The sequence below is a fragment of the Oncorhynchus mykiss genome, chromosome 6 (genome assembly GCF_057628025.1).
Source record: "Oncorhynchus mykiss isolate SJ-2025 chromosome 6, ASM5762802v1, whole genome shotgun sequence".
In the NCBI taxonomy this organism is placed as follows: Eukaryota; Metazoa; Chordata; class Actinopteri; order Salmoniformes; family Salmonidae; genus Oncorhynchus; species Oncorhynchus mykiss.
In genome coordinates, this window is record NC_143027.1 from 45,380,488 (window position 1) to 45,396,522 (window position 16,035).

The 16,035-nt window shown below is 42.6% G+C and overlaps 2 protein-coding genes across 5 annotated transcripts in view; one reads left to right on the top strand and one right to left on the bottom strand.

The window, feature by feature from the left end:
- Positions 1–609: 609 nt before the first annotated feature.
- On the bottom strand, positions 610–6,774 carry LOC110526026 (uncharacterized). The gene is made up of 4 exons (XM_021606607.3): positions 6,113–6,774; positions 5,493–5,556; positions 5,087–5,207; positions 610–1,609 (listed from the first exon to the last, which is right to left on the bottom strand). The coding sequence occupies exons 1-4, from the start codon at positions 6,564–6,566 to the stop codon at positions 941–943; spliced, it is 1,308 nt and encodes a 435-aa protein (XP_021462282.1). The 5' UTR covers positions 6,567–6,774; the 3' UTR covers positions 610–940.
- A 378-nt stretch (positions 6,775–7,152) lies between these two features.
- Positions 7,153–16,035, top strand: part of LOC110526028 (coiled-coil domain-containing protein 60) — a 45,797-nt gene continuing 36,914 nt past the window's right edge. For all 4 annotated transcript variants that reach the window (XM_021606610.3, XM_021606609.3, XM_090237988.1 and 1 more), the window contains exons 1-3: positions 7,153–8,752; positions 12,408–12,485; positions 12,907–12,983. In XM_021606610.3, the coding sequence (XP_021462285.2) occupies positions 8,459–8,752; positions 12,408–12,485; positions 12,907–12,983 (449 nt within the window). In that variant the 5' untranslated portion in view covers positions 7,153–8,458. The remainder of the gene's footprint in view (positions 8,753–12,407; positions 12,486–12,906; positions 12,984–16,035) is intronic.

Consider the following 16,035-nt stretch of genomic DNA (forward strand, 5'->3'; position numbering starts at 1 on the left):
TCTCAAATGGTACTCTAATCCGTTTTTATAGTGCACTACTTATGGTCCATAGGGCTCTGGTAAAAAGTAGTGCACTTTAAAGGAAGTTGGGTGCCATTTGGGACGTAGACAAAGGATTGATTGATACAGGAGAGGTCCTGTGTAAACACAAACTCACTTCCTTGACAACTTCTTTCACAGCAGCATTACTTAACAGCTCTGCGCCGGTCCGCAAAGCGCAAGAAGTATGACTGTCCTGACTTCTACAGAGGCCATATCACCAGAAATGCTGCAAGGCCAATGCAGACATCGGATTGACCATGCAGTGACTTTAATGCGGCCCGGCTGTACAAACATAGGTTACTGTAAGATAATATGTATCAAGAAACGTGTAAACCATGAAACGACATGATAAAGAATCCATGTTCCTATGTACTCATGGTAGGTAAACAATTACTGTGTGGATGTGATAATCAACCATCTAGAAAAGGTTATTTGGAGGTCAGCGTGTCAATATGATCACAAGGAATACCAAAGCATATGGAATATTGATTGTAAATCACTCTGGAAAAGATTGTATGCTACATGACTTAAACATAATGTAAATGAATGTAACACTACAATTGGACATAGCTTTAGCCTTTTTCTTTTGCCATTGGTTTATTGGAGCGCCAACGTGTGAGTATGTATGTGGGTCTTCACATACATACAGAGTGAGGGTATATTTAGTTATGCAAGCTTTTGCTGCTGGCTGATGATGAAGTAGCCTGGTCCCAGATCTGTTTGTGCTGTCTTGCAAACTCCCTATGGTCATTGTCGGCAGTGGGCAGAACAACAGATCTGGAACCAGTCTAGTCATGAGGAGGAAGACTGCAGAATGTAGGCGCGATGGGAAGGATGATTTGATTCATAGGGAATCCCTGATGGGATGATGAAATGATGGCCATGGCTCTTTTTATTTTTACTTGGTGTACTCCTGTTGCTCCATATCAGGGTGCTCTTGGGTTTCCAGCTCCTGGGAGTGGTGAGCCACCTCTTCTGGTGGACTCATGCCTGGCTCAGGATCCTCAGGCTTTGGGAGCTCTACTGCTGTCTCCCCTGTGCCCTCCGGGTGCTGGAGCTCTCCGCTATGGTCATGGGCCTGGTCTGTGTATTCCCCCTGGTCAGACGTGACTGTGTCTGGGGTGTCTGGGCTGTCAGGAGTCTTGAGGTGCTCAAAGAGCTCTGTGGAAGTCGGAAGACCTTCCTCTTCACTGGCTTCATCATCTGCGGACCCAGAGGGATGTCTCGCCATCTCCCCAGCTGGCTCAGTAGGGGTCCTCTCATCTGCATCTCCTCTCACCTCCTCATGCCTCTCGGGTCCTGCCACGTCGCTGTCTGGTTGAGCCTCTGGGTTAGCCTCTTCTCCAGGGACTTCCCGTGCGAACTCATCCCAGCGCTCGAGAGCCTCAGTTGGTGGTAGTATGCCAGGTTCTGTGGGGGTGAAGTCAGCGGTCTCCAGGGACACAGGAGCCACAGCAGGGGCAGATGGAGAAGGCTGGGGGTCCCGGGTCTCTGTGTCTGGCTCGGTAGTCCTCTCTGGCTTGGCACCACCCTTCTCTCCCTCTTCAATTATGGCCTCCTTCTCCACCTAAAGAGACATATACAGTGGGGCAAAAAAGTATTTAGTCAGCACCAATTGTGCAAGTTCTCCCACTTAAAAAGATGAGAGAGGCCTGTAAATTTCTTCATATGTACACTTCAACTATGACAGACAAAATTAGAAAAAAAATCCAGGATATCACGTTGTAGGATTTTTAATGAATTTATTTGCAAATTATGGTGGAAAATAAGTATTTGGTCAATAACAAAAGTTTATCTCAATACTTTGTTATATACCCTTTGTTGGCAATGACAGAGGTCAAACGTTTTCTGTAAGTCTTCACAAGGTTTTCACACACTGTTGCTGGTATTTTGGCCCATTCATCCATGCAGATCTCCTCTAGAGCAGTGATGTTTTGGGGCTGTTGCTCTGCAACATGGACTTTCATCTCCCTCCAAAGATTTTCTATGGGGTTGAGATCTGGAGACTGGCTAGGCCACTAATAATGTGGATCATTGTCAGGCTGAAAGACCCAGCCACGTTTCATCTTCAATGCCCGGGCTGATGGAAGAAGGTTTTCACTCAAAATCTCACGATACATGGCCCCATTCATTCTTTCCTTTACATGGATCAGTCGTCCTGGTCCCTTTGCAGAAAAACAGCCCCAAAGCATGATGTTTCCACCCCCATGCTTCACAGTAGGTATGGTGTTCTTTGGATGCAACTCAGCATTCTTTGTCGTCCAAACACGACGAGTTGAGTTTTTACCAAAAAGTTATATTTTGGTTTCATCTGACCATATGACATTCTCCCAATCTTCTTCTGGATCATCCAAATGCTCTCTAGCAAACTTCAGACGGGCCTGGACATGTACTGGCTTAAGCAGGGGGACACGTCTGGCACTGCAGGATTTGAGTCCCTGGTGGCGTAGTGTGTTACTGATGGTAGGCTTTGTTACTTTGGTCCCAGCTCTCTGCAGGTCATTCACTAGGTCCCCCCATGTGGTTCTGGGATTTTTGCTCACCGTTCTTGTGATCATTTTGACCCCCCGGGGTGAGATCTTGTGTGGAGCCCCAAATCGAGGGAGATTATCAGTGGTCTTGTATGTCTTCCATTTCCTAATAAATGCTCCCACAGTTGATTTCTTCAAACCAAGCTGCTTACCTATTGCAGATTCAGTCTTCCCAGCCTGGTGCAGGTCTACAATTTTGTTTCTGGTGTCCTTTGACAGCTCTTTGGTCTTGGCCATAGTGGAGTTTGGAGTGTGACTGTTTGAGGTTGTTGACAGGTGTCTTTTATAACAAGTTCAAACAGGTGCCATTAATACAGGTAACGAGTGGAGGACAGAGGAGCCTCTTAAAGAAGAAGTTACAGGTCTGTGAGAGCCAGAAATCTTGCTTGTTTGTAGGTGACCAAATACTTATTTTCCACCATAATTTGCAAATAAATTCATTAAAATTCCTACAATGTGATTTTCTGGATTTCTTTTCTCATTTTGTCTGTCATAGTTGAAGTGTACCTATGATGAAAATTACAGGCCTCTCTCATCTTTTTAAGTTGGAGAACTTGCACAATTGGTGGCTGACTAAATACTTTTTTGCCCCACTGTAGCAGTAAAGAACATAAAATAAACATACAGGTTATGATTAAGGGTCATGTATCTACAGTGCATTGCGAAAGTATTCGGCCCCCTTGAACTTTGCGACCTTTTGCCACATTTCAGGCTTCAAACATAAATATATAAAACTGTATTTTTTTGTGAAGAATCAACAACAAGTGGGACACAATCATGAAGTGGAACGACATTTATTGGATATTTCAAACTTTTTGAACAAATCAAAAACTGAAAAATTGGGCGTGCAAAATTATTCAGCCTCTTTACTTTCAGTGCAGCAAACTCTCTCCAGAAGTTCAGTGAGGATCTCTGAATGATCCAATGTTGACCTAAATGACTAATGATGATAAATACAATCCACCTGTGTGTAATCAAGTCTCCGTATAAATGCACCTGCACTGTGATAGTCTCAGAGGTCCGTTAAAAGCGCAGAGAGCATCATGAAGAACAAGGAACACACCAGGCAGGTCCGAGATACTGTTGTGAAGAAGTTTAAAGCCGGATTTGGATACAAAAAGATTTCCCAAGCTTTAAACATCCCAAGGAGCACTGTGCAAGCGATAATATTGAAATGGAAGGAGTATCAGACCACTGCAAATCTACCAAGACCTGGCCGTCCCTCTAAACTTTCAGCTCATACAAGGAGAAGACTGATCAGAGATGCAGCCAAGAGGCCCATGATCACTCTGGATGAACTGCAGAGATCTACAGCTGAGGTGGGAGACTCTGTCCATAGGACAACAATCAGTCGTATATTGCACAAAATCTGGCCTTTATGGAAGAGTGGCAAGAAGAAAGCCATTTCTTAAAGATATCCATAAAAAGTGTTGTTTAAAGTTTGCCACAAGCCACCTGGGAGACACACCAAACATGTGGAAGAAGGTGCTCTGGTCAGATGAAACCAAAATTTAACTTTTTGGCAACAATACAAAACGTTATGTTTGGCGTAAAAGCAACACAGCTCATCACCCTGAACACACCATCCCCACTGTCAAACATGGTGGTGGCAGCATCATGGTTTGGGCCTGCTTTTCTTCAGCAGGGACAGGGAAGATGGTTAAAATTGATGGGAAGATGGATGGAGCCAAATACAGGACCATTCTGGAAGAAAACCTGATGGAGTCTGCAAAAGACCTGAGACTGGGACGGAGATTTGTCTTCCAACAAGACAATGATCCAAAACATAAAGCAAAATCTACAATGGAATGGTTCAAAAATAAACATATCCAGGTGTTAGAATGGCCAAGTCAAAGTCCAGACCTGAATCCAATCGAGAATCTGTGGAAAGAACTGAAAACTGCTGTTCACAAATGCTCTCCATCCAACCTCACTGAGCTCGAGCTGTTTTGCAAGGAGGAATGGGAAAAAATGTCAGTCTCTCGATGTGCAAAACTAATAGAGACATACCCCAAGCGACTTACAGCTGTAATCGCAGAAAAAGGTGGCGCTACAAAGTATTAACTTAAGGGGGCTGAATAATTTTGCACGCCCAATTTTTCTGTTTTTGATTTGTTAAAAAAGTTTGAAATATCCAATAAATGTCGTTCCATTTCATGATTGTGTCCCACTTGTTGTTGATTCTTCACAAAAAAATACAGTTTTATATCTTTATGTTTGAAGCCTGAAATGTGGCAAAAGGTCGCAAAGTTCAAGGGGGCAGAATACTTTCGCAATGCACTGTATTTGTGTTCTAATGTACGTGACAGATAACAATAAAAAGGACATGGACAGACACAGAGATACAGTTTTGTCATTTCTCCAAACTAGGATATACCTCCTATGCTTCCGACTTCCTATTCCATACCGTACTTTATTTTAAGTGTCGAAGGCAAGGAATTGTCCAACACAGACAATGAGTACTATATACAGTTGAATTTCATGTTTCGCCTCTAGTTAGTTGTTCACCTGACCTGAATGGGAATGATGACGTCAGCAGGGATGGTGGGATCAGGAAGGGAAGCTTCCACAGACAGGATGCCATCACCAGACAGAGAGGAGTGGATGATCTTAGGATCAATACCTTTTGGGATCCTGGGACAGCACACAATCATGTTATCATACACATACAATGAATACAATATTACAATACATAATATTTATAATTCATCATGTCTGTAAGTACAGTACTCATAACATTCATTTATAATGTCATAAACATTAGTATTGCTTTATGTTGGTGTAAACAGTAGTGTAAAATTTGTATTCTAAAAACGATGTGTCTCTTCTTGCTACATTAAAATGTATAATACAAACTGGTGAAGCTTAAATACATTTCTCAAATTATGAATATCAATAAGCTTTCTTGTGTAAACTTACGTGTATCTCCTGGTAAAGCATCTAGCAATAAAGCCATGCTTGTCTGGTCTCTCCTCGTGTTTCCCTAAGGAAGAAATATAAATTATATTAGCAGTATGAATACCCACAGAGGATCTAGACATCAACACTGAGGAGGTGTCCCAAATGACACTCGGTTCCCTTTGTATTCCACTACTTTGGGTAGTGCACTATATAGGGAGTAGGGTGCCATTTTGGAAAAATGGATTGCTGTACGCCACCATAGTCCTACTCTCTTAATTTCCCTGAGCTGTTGTGTTCCACTAACTCACTCAAACTCTGTCCTGTGGGCATCCTGTCTAAACACCAGACTGTTTATGGTTTGATTGTATAGAGTGAAGCTTCTCCATACATCTTTACAACACTGAAGCAAATCAGTCTCAGTACACACTATTGTTGTATAACATAACAGCAGCGTTTTGTTCAACACAGCAGCCCTTTACTTTATAATATACTTTGTCTGTGCTATAAAATAAGCATATAATGTCAGTTTCATTACACTGTATGCATCTATTCTATAACAAAAGAGTAGCATTTCAGTATACATTTCAGTATACATTTCAGTATACATTTCAATAGCTTCACTACAGGTGTAGGCCTACCTCCGATTTCCAGGAAGCCTTCCCGGGTCCTGAGAGTGATCTCTACAGGGGAGAAGTGACTGACGTCCAGGGTGATCCTCCACTTGTACCCCTCCTCCTGGACCTCTGACAGCCCTTGCAACCCTGCAGACTCTGCCCTGCTCAGCCTGGGGCCTGGCTGGTGCATGGAGGAGGCCGGGACCAGGAAGGAGGGCACCAAGAGGGGGAGAGAGGGCATGTACCCAGGCCAGGAGCTGGCCGCCAGGCGTCTATGGATGTTATCTATCCAGCTAAATTCACGGAGGTCTCCAGCCTCTAGGAATGGTGGCAGGCCAAAATCCTGGTTGGGGAGGAGGCAACTGGGGCTCGGGGACTGCCACCAGCTCCGGAGGGCAGACCAGAATAAGTCCCGGGAGTTGTGGGGACGTGATGGTGCCGATGGGGCCGCTGTGTACGCTTTGGTCTGCTCGGTCATGATTCAGAAAAAATATTAGAGGAGCAAATAAGAAATGCAGAAGTCGTCTTTAATGAGGAAGAGTCGCAGGAGGATGAATTCTTATAACAAAGGAGAGGAGGGCTTTCAGAAGAGAAGAAGCACTGTGCAGTGAAGACCGAGAAGTCTCTAGGGCTCTTTATATACCCTCACTGTCTGTTTTAGCACTTATTAAGCACTAATGGTTATCCTATGAGAGGGGAATGTGAGGGTGAGGTGATGGGTGCGCCTCAGAGTCAGGGCCAGGGAGAAGGGGTCATACACTCTGGCACCCTATTCCCTTTATAGTGCACTACTTTAGGGCGCTAGTCAAAAGGGCTCTGGTCAAAAGTAGTGCACTATATAGGGAATAGAGTGCCATTTGGGATGCAGACAGAAACAGAACTAATTACATGTATTTATAACTGTGAGGGGGAAATGGCAAATAGCTGCTGGATGACTCCAGACTCTGTACGAGTTGGAGGAGCATAGTCCTGCCCCGGCTGTGAGAGCCCCGGCCCATCATCTCACGTCTGTGTGTGTGTGTGTGTGTGTGTGTGTGTGTGTGTGTGTGTGTGTGTGTGTGTGTGTGTGTGTGTGTGTGTGGAGGAGGTCTTGTCCAGGCCCAGCCCCGACTGTGACAGACCTGGCCAATTTTCTCACGCTCTAGTGATCTTTATTCTCTCTATAGGGTCTCAGCTGTATGATGAAAGGTGTGTAAGTCAGGCCCTTTTCAAATACTTCCTTCCTCCCTTTCATCCTTCCTTCCTACCTTACCCGAAGAAATCCCTTATCTGATATGATTGGCTATGTGAACGCTATGTGATAGAATCATTGCTTAGACCTATCCATTTGTGTTAGATCAGTGATTACTTAAAGGTAGGGAGGGAGGAAGGAAGGGTGTGTGTTTCCAACAGGACATCAGTGTGTATCCTCAGAGTTGAGTCACAGCTCATAGAGATGCTGTTTGTCTTGGAGCATGAAATGCCTCCCGTGGGAATTTGGGATCGAAATGTTCTGTGTCATCTAAAATGTTTTTGTGCAGTGTGTGTGTGCATGTGTGTGTTCATGTGTGTGTGCTTGTGTTGATTTGGTGTGTGTGCCCTCTGAAAAGCTTATTTTTATTCGTTTTGGCAGTTTTCAGTGGGGTTATTAGCATTCCCATCTTTTATCAGCTATGACAGAGATGTAATTGTTTCATCTGTGAGACGCCTTGAGATACTGACACACTGCCCATTGGAGCACAAACCCGATAGAACAGATGTCTCTGTCATTCAGCAAGTTTCTACTTCAAGGAGCAGGCAAGATGTTGTTAGCAGAGGTTGAATTGGGGTTTTGTGGAAGATTGCTGCTGTTTACAATTCCCCACTGTCTTCTTCTAGACAACTAATATAAACCTTGGACAAGATTGTGAATACATGGAGGAAAGTAATGATAGGTATATCTTCAAAAGGATGTTAGAGATTTATAGTGGTGAAAGTCCTACTAGGCATGTGCATGTGTTATTGTACCAACAGTAACATCCTCAAAAAGTCATTGAATGATAAATAATATAAGAGAAAGCTATCCATATTCCCAGGAATCCCATACAAGCATGTGCATTGGTATTGTGTTTTCGAGATAGTTGGGCCTGCCATGACATATAGACTACCACCTTTCACTTTCTGTGTGGGCTGAGTTTCTCTGTAACCACGGGAGACAGGGTCCTACAACATAAATGCGTGTGGTTCAATGTAGACGCCGGTGCCAAAGTCTAACAGCCCGTTCTGCGGTTTCTTATTTTTATTTAAAAAAATAATCGTGGCAATTTCAATAAAAAAAACATTGAGTGCTACGATATATTTTAAAAACGTGGCCTACACAACGTTTTGTCTAGAGCTGGGGCTGTTATTACAATGACGACTCATCGAAATGCAGCACTAGACCCGCGTCACTTCGTAATAATCAAACCGCTTCCGATTCTTAAACCGTCAGGAGAAATGCGCCAGGCCCGGAGCAGAACGGTGTGGTCCGCCTGTCAGCCGACCAGGGAGCAGGTGTTCTGGGATAACTATCACCGACGACAGTGGCAGCTGAGCCGGCAGGGCTATAGAGCAGCCCCCTGGAGACCCTATGAGGAGGTCGGACAACCGCTGTACCTTGAAACCAAGAGACTCATACTAGAATCACTGGGACAACCTGTGGAAGAGGTGATTGTTTCCCCCTGGCCTTGTATGTATCTGGAGATTGTGTCTAATCGAATAAGAATAATTTAGGCTACTGAGTAGGCCTAGTTTAATTATGTGACAGTTTATGGTAGGCCAGCCTAAAATAGCTCACAAAGTATGCCTAAATATTTATTATCCTTCATACGACTACCATGTAGCCTACTGCCAGTTCCATTACACTAGGCCATGACACTCAATCACAACATGAATTAGCATTTTTGACACTAAAATTAATACCTATGTTTTTTGCCAGTATATCATAATAATGATGAGTGAAGATGAAAGTTTTAGTTATTGGATAAGTAATGTATTATTATTTCATCTTTCTTCCTTCTCTCTCTCTCTCCCTCGTGCGCACTGTCTCTCTCGCTCTCTCCTTTCATGTACCCTCTTTTCTACCGTTGAACTCGGTTTCCCTGTATATGCAAGTAATATTTTCTCTCTGGTGGGCGGTGGTGTGTGTGTCTGTGTGTGATGTGTCTGAGCACTCATTTCATGGCGTCCTGTCTATCTCCTCATTTATCAGTCCTGTCCCCTTGGACTGACCGGGCCATTCAGCGTCTCACACACACACACACACACCCTCAGGCCCGACACGTAACTCCATTTACTGTTAATGGACAGTGATCCTCTGCGATGAACAGATCAGTGACACAGAGAGTGTGTCTGTCTGTCATCACAAATCAAATACTTCCTCAGCCCCAGCTCTCATGCCTCAAAATTACATCAAAAACCCTTCTCAATTCTGTCCCTAGCCACCGAAAGCAAGAGGGTTCGGCTCAGTGAAAGATGCAGACACACATTGGCCAGTTTACTTTAACCAGCCTCTGTGGGATTCCAGTAGCTATGAGATTTTCTCCTTTAATGTTATCCCATCTAGACCTTTTGTCTATAGAGTGAATATTCCATATCCTGTTTAGATAATGCATAGGCATGGAGGCCCATGGTTTGTCTTCCTCTATACACAGCCTCTCTACATAGTCCCTAATAAATGCATCTGAAGTAAGACATAGGAGGGCGGGCTCCATTTATAAGGCGATTATACCTGTGCTTTAGGCTAGCAGCAGAGGCCATCACAGCAAATCAGCAGGCATTAAGTAGCAGCAGCAGATACATCGGGTATTGGCACCTAACACATCATTGGATAATGTGAAATGGGTGGTTTATTCCTGTGGACATTGCATTCATCATAGTTATCGGGGACGCTCAGTTGCTGAGGCAGCTAGGCAGCTTGCCTGGCGAGCAGAGCGGAGGGAAGAGGCAGAGTCCACATTAAAAGTGACAACATTAAAATGGAGAGGAGGCTTATATTCTTGAATTCTGGAACATTGGTCTCCCCCCCTCTCTGTTTCTCGTTCTCTCTGTCTCTGTCTCGTTGGAGTCATCTCATTCACGTGGTGTCAGAAGCAGTAGGAGACAACGATGATATAACGTTAATCTTACATGAGGAATTGCTATTTGTTCACTGAGTTGCATCCCTTGAATTGTGTTAGTGAAGACTCAGTTGTATGATCAATTGTTACAAAGGCTGTATTGAGCAGTCGTACTACACCTACCATAGGAGACTGATGATGGGAGGACAGCTCATAATAATGTCCGGAACGGTGTGAATGGAATGGCATCAAACACATGGAAACCATGTGTTTGATGTACAGTGTCCTCTTTAATTTGAGCGTATTTTCATCCCTATCAGGATATTTTTGTACATAGTCCCCCCGTTTCGAAAAGTATTCGAAACGGTTCACCCGATATGGATGAAAATACACTAAAATTAAAGCTGACAGTCTGCACTTTCACCTCATAGTCATTGTATCATGTCAAATACAAAGTGCTGGAGTACAGACAGATGTTTTTATTTGGTTTATTCGGTTTTATTTACATCAGTGTCTATTAATTGTCCAAATGCATGGGCGCTTTCCCACTCTATATTGCTATAGAATTTTCACAAATGCCTTAGTATACGTAATTCCCAAATATTCTGAGAATTTATGAAAATTACCATATTTAAGTGGTCACTTGCCAGAAAATGTTTTTAAAAGTGTCATATTCTTCCTGGGGTTGTATATGAACAGATCCAATCAGATTTAATGTTGCTAAAATGCTGTCAGTTCCACTTTAAATACAACAATGTTTCATACACATAAGTTATTTTCAAAGAGACAACAGCAAGCACACTGCAATAAAAAACACAGTTCCACTCACCAGATGATGATCAATTAAAACTTTAAAAGTTATTCTTGAAAAGGGAGAAGCTAACAAATTAGCAACTTCATCCTCTGCTGCAGCCACTGCAAACTAGCCGACAACAAAAGCTAGCTAGCTAGACTTTGGGAAAACTACTGCTTGCTATTGCGCAGTTACCTGTTGGCATTCAAGAAAGGAGAAGTTTCCATTCGTTTTCTAAAAACGGTGCCACCCATTAATTCAAAATGTGATTGGCTGATTCCAATGTCACTCCAAAATCTGCCCTAATAAAGTTACATGCCAGATGCCTTTATCTAGCTTCCAATGGCTGATTTAGCTAGCTAGATGTATCTCCCCAGAGATCAGCAAAGAAAAATCCTGATTGGATATTTTCTTCTCTTCAGTGTTAACCCTTTCCTTTCCCCATAAAAAGAGATTAAATCAGAACATAATTGAAAATAATGATATAATTATAATTATTATAATATTTTTATAATCATTATTTTATAAATCCTTAGCCCTTCTATGAAGGCATAGAAGGCCCATTGTTCCCCACTGTGTTTGGGTTAGTAATAGAGGGGCTCTATTTTCCCTCAGCATGCATTTTTTTCAATATTTAGAATTTCTTAAAGAGTCCATATGTTGATCTGAAATATGAACACAGAAATACTGGACATTTTTAAATCTAATTATGGTATTGATTTGACAAAATTACAATCATGGTCTTGAATTGGACTCGCATATTCCCCTTTTCCCTTGTCCCTCTCCCGGTCTCGGCCTTGACTCGGTCTTACCCCCACCCCCTCCGGTCTCGGCCTTGACTCGGTCTTTACCCCCACACCCTCCGGTCTTGGTCTTGACTCAAACTCGATTTGCTCCAGTCTTGGTCTTGAATTGGTCTCGCTTTAGGTGGTCTCAAGCACAATACTGTTGTGAGTATACACAACATTAAGGTCACCTGCTCTTTCATTGACATAGACTGACCAGGTGAATTCAGGTGAAGTTATGATCCCTTACTGATGTCACTTGTTAAATCAACTTCAATCAGTGTGCGCGTGCGTGTGTGTAAGGGGCAGCACAAGGGCAAGCCAGAGTCAGATCTGGGAGGGAGTGGTCTGCGACATGTCTCACTGTGATGAATGAACGACCTGTCAACTCCCCAGTCTCACACCCTGCTCTCTCAGAAATTAGCAGCAACAGGCTAGAGTTTGAATTAGCCAAAGGGCTTTAGGGCCTATCTTTATCTGTGGAAGTCATGCCTTATGATTTACTGAGAGTTAGGAGTATGATGATATGAACCAACCTCTGGCACCTTTGGGGCAGTCTAGGGGGCGTCATCGACATCTACGTATGCTATACATTGTCCTGCTACTGTATGTGAATGTTGTGATTAACAGACCACATCGGCCCATCCCTCTCTTACAGACGTTTCCTCTTGTTTATTTTATTACAGGCTTCAAAGGCTGATCCCTTACCAGAAGAGGATGTGCCTGTTTGCACCACTCCATCAGATTCCCCAGGAGCAAACAAGGTGTGTGTGTGTGTGTGCGTGTGCGTGTGCGTGTTAAGGAAACAAGGTGTGCCTGTTCTCAGTTTTTGTTTTTATACCCTGTTATCTTGTATATACACTTACATTTGCCTTTACTGCATAATTTTGAGTAGGCTATAGAGCCTTTATATGAAATGCTGCTTGATTATGCAGAGGGATTAATTGTGTGATTATCTGTCATTTCTATGAGCGATGTAGCATTAGCACATTAGCAACACAATATTTTCTCCTGGCCCGTTGCCTGGCTCTTAGCCACCAGAGGTCAGACGAGGACACACACACTAGTCGACTCCGCTGAGGCTTTTTATGCAAATAAGGGTTGTTCAGAGCTACAGTGTTAAAAACTGTCTGCTTGTCCTTTTGTTTGTTGTTGATGTTGTTGTTTGATGTTGTTGTTTTCTAGAGCTTGCCATTTCGTTGCCCCCAGGCAGGGAAGAGAGAGGATGCAGTATCTCTTAGGAAGCATCTGGGACATACCAGGTGAGGCTGGTGTGTGTGTGTGTGTGTGTGTGTGTGTGTGTGTGTGTGTGTGTGTGTGTGTGTGTGTGTGTGTGTGTGTGTGTGTGTGTGTGTGTGTGTGTGCGTGCATGCGTGCGTGCGTGCGTGTGTGTGTGCGTGCATGTGCGTACATTTTTTTACCAGAGACTATCTATTGACTCTGCCAAATTTAATTTCACATATTTCCATCAGCACATCTCGATACATCACATTTTCTGTAGATAAGCCAGTATTTATCACACTTATACAAAAATGTAATCACTCATATTTTAAAGCTCCTGAACAGTCGTTCTGAAAAATACTTTTTCTCTAATGGCTAACTATCAGGAAGTTTGAAAAGCCAGGCTGAGTGGGCGGGTGCTTATATTCATGAGCTCGCCTTAACTGACAGCTCTTTGAAACACCTACTGTATGTCAAATCATCTAAAGTCAATTTGGCAATAGCAACTCAAACAACATTGAAATTGCATCAATTACCTATTTTTATTTTTTACATATATCTCCCGTTTGGCATGTCTCTTGTGAAACGGTTCACAGCAGCACTGACGCATGTGTTGACTTGACAACTGCGTCAGAGTTTTGAACGACTCTTCCACCCATTTTGTTCCATGCTGGCTGAAGACCTAGCTAGCCAGTAACAAGCTAGCGCCAGATACAGATGAAAGGGGAAACATATACAGTAAGTATCTTTGCCGTAGATGAAAAGGGTCAACTTTCTATTATATTTGCTGACACTCTACAGTCAATTTTTTTGGACCATTAGAGTAACTATTAAGCTGTATAAACCTCGCCTCTAAATTATGTAAGAGAATATCATGTTACCATTAGTGTATTAAAATGAGAGTCAAGGTGATGTCACCTTTTATCCCTAGTAATGAATCCAACTTTTAACATGGGGGAGGGGACCAGTAACTTTATGATTCAACTTTATCAATATAGAAGCAACAGTCATTATTCATACTTTGATCACCATACTTTGATCTGGTTTCTTTCAAATATCATCCAATTTCATGAAAACGTGATTTTGACTGTTCATTACCTTTAATACACATCTCTACATTACATAGATAAATGTCATGGTCAGGATGACAATGCATCCACTTTCTTATATCAACAGTTTTACAAGACCACTAAAAAACAAATTAAATGATGTTTAATTCATCAAACAAACATGTAAATGTAAATGAGGTTGGATGAAGAAACTGCATAGGCAACAAAATGCGACCCAAATGGTACCCTATTTGAAAATATAGTGCATAGCTTTTGACCAGGGCCCATAGGGGTCTGGTCAAAGGTAGTGCACTACGTAAGGAATAAATAGGGTGGCAATTGGGGCACAACCATGGTTACTGTCAAGTATCATGTGATGTGAAACAGATTTCCCCATTGAAGTGCTGTCTGATGTGGCATTTGAGAAACAGGCAGCCCTGTGATGTATGATGTAGATATCTGGAGAGATGCTTGGCGAGCCATGAGAAGATCTGATTATACATAACAAGGAATCCCAGTGGAGAATACATACCACCAGAGAGACTGATGTATTCAGTCATAGCAGAGGAATAGAAGCTCTGCATATGACTACCATGATTATTAAAGGGCTGTGTCCCAAAAGGCACCCTTTTCTTTAATGTAGCGGATTACTTTTGACCAGGGCCCTTTTGACCAGGGCTCTGGTCAAAAGTAGTGCACTATGTGAAGGGACAGAACCCTTTAATAATCACAGTAGTCATATGCAGAGCTTCTATTCCCCTGGTATGACTGAATACATCAGTATCTCTGGTGGTACGTAATCATGTGTTTTCTGTCAACAAAAAATGGCAACATACTAATAACAAATATCGATGGTGACCATTTTTGTGATATGATAAGAGAATTACCTGGTACCATATTATATTTCATTTTATGGGGTACGAAAATACCTGCGGTATTTCTTCTGTATAGAATATGACAATACAAAAAATAGGGTATAAAGTCTTCCCAGATATAAAAAGACAGTAAAGGGTAGGCTATTGCCACTTAGAAACAAACACTGAAACCCCTCTCTATTATTTGCACATAGGGAAAACAGACACTATTCATTAGGGCTATTTGTCTTTTTCTCTCCCTCTGAAACGGTAACCTTTCCTCTCCTCAAACACCTGTATGAATTATTCAATAACCTGGGTTTTATAAGAAGCTGTCAGAAATGTCAGCCATTTTAGGGACGCCCTTGGATGTCCTGAGAGGGTGTAGTCTGTCTGCACGCCCTGTGGCGAGGCTGAGAGTTGTTATATACACACACACACTCACAGACACACACACACACACACACACCAAATGCCACGTCTGGTCTGTGCCAGGTATCTGATGCCCGCAGGACACAGGGATGAGAATATTCAACTGACATTCTGTTGCATTTCAACACTACATTGAGAGGATAGAATACTGGGATCAATTCCATTTCAATTCCTGTCAGCTGAATTGGACATGGAATTTCTCCATAGGACTGCAATTCAATCCCTTAACTACCTATAATGTAGGTGGAATTTACCCCAACCATTACCATTTAGGACAGACCTTGTTCTGAACCAGGTTCTAACTAAAAAAAAGTGGATATTTTCCCATTTCTCCCTTTTACATGAAGAGCCATTTCAGATTGGCCTTCTCTCTGTATAGGGACACAAAGCTTCACTGCCAAATCACTGTATCGCTCCTTCTCAACTTGTCATGTCCTGACCTTAGTTCCTTTTGTATGTCTCTATTTTAGGTTGGTCAGGGCGTGAGTTGGGGTGGGCATTGTATGTTTTGTTCTTGTGTTTATATTTCTATGTGTTTGGCCTGGTATGGTTCCCAATCAGAGGCAGCTGTCAATCGTTGTCTCTGATTGAGAACCATACTTAGGTAGCCTGTTTTCCCACTTTTGTTTGTGGGTGGTTATTTTCCTTTTCAGTGTTTTCACCATACGGGACTGTTTCGGTTTTCCTTTATTCTCTTGTTTGTTTGTTTTCTGTGTTCAGTGTGATAAATCTGACGAACACTTACCACGCTGCATATT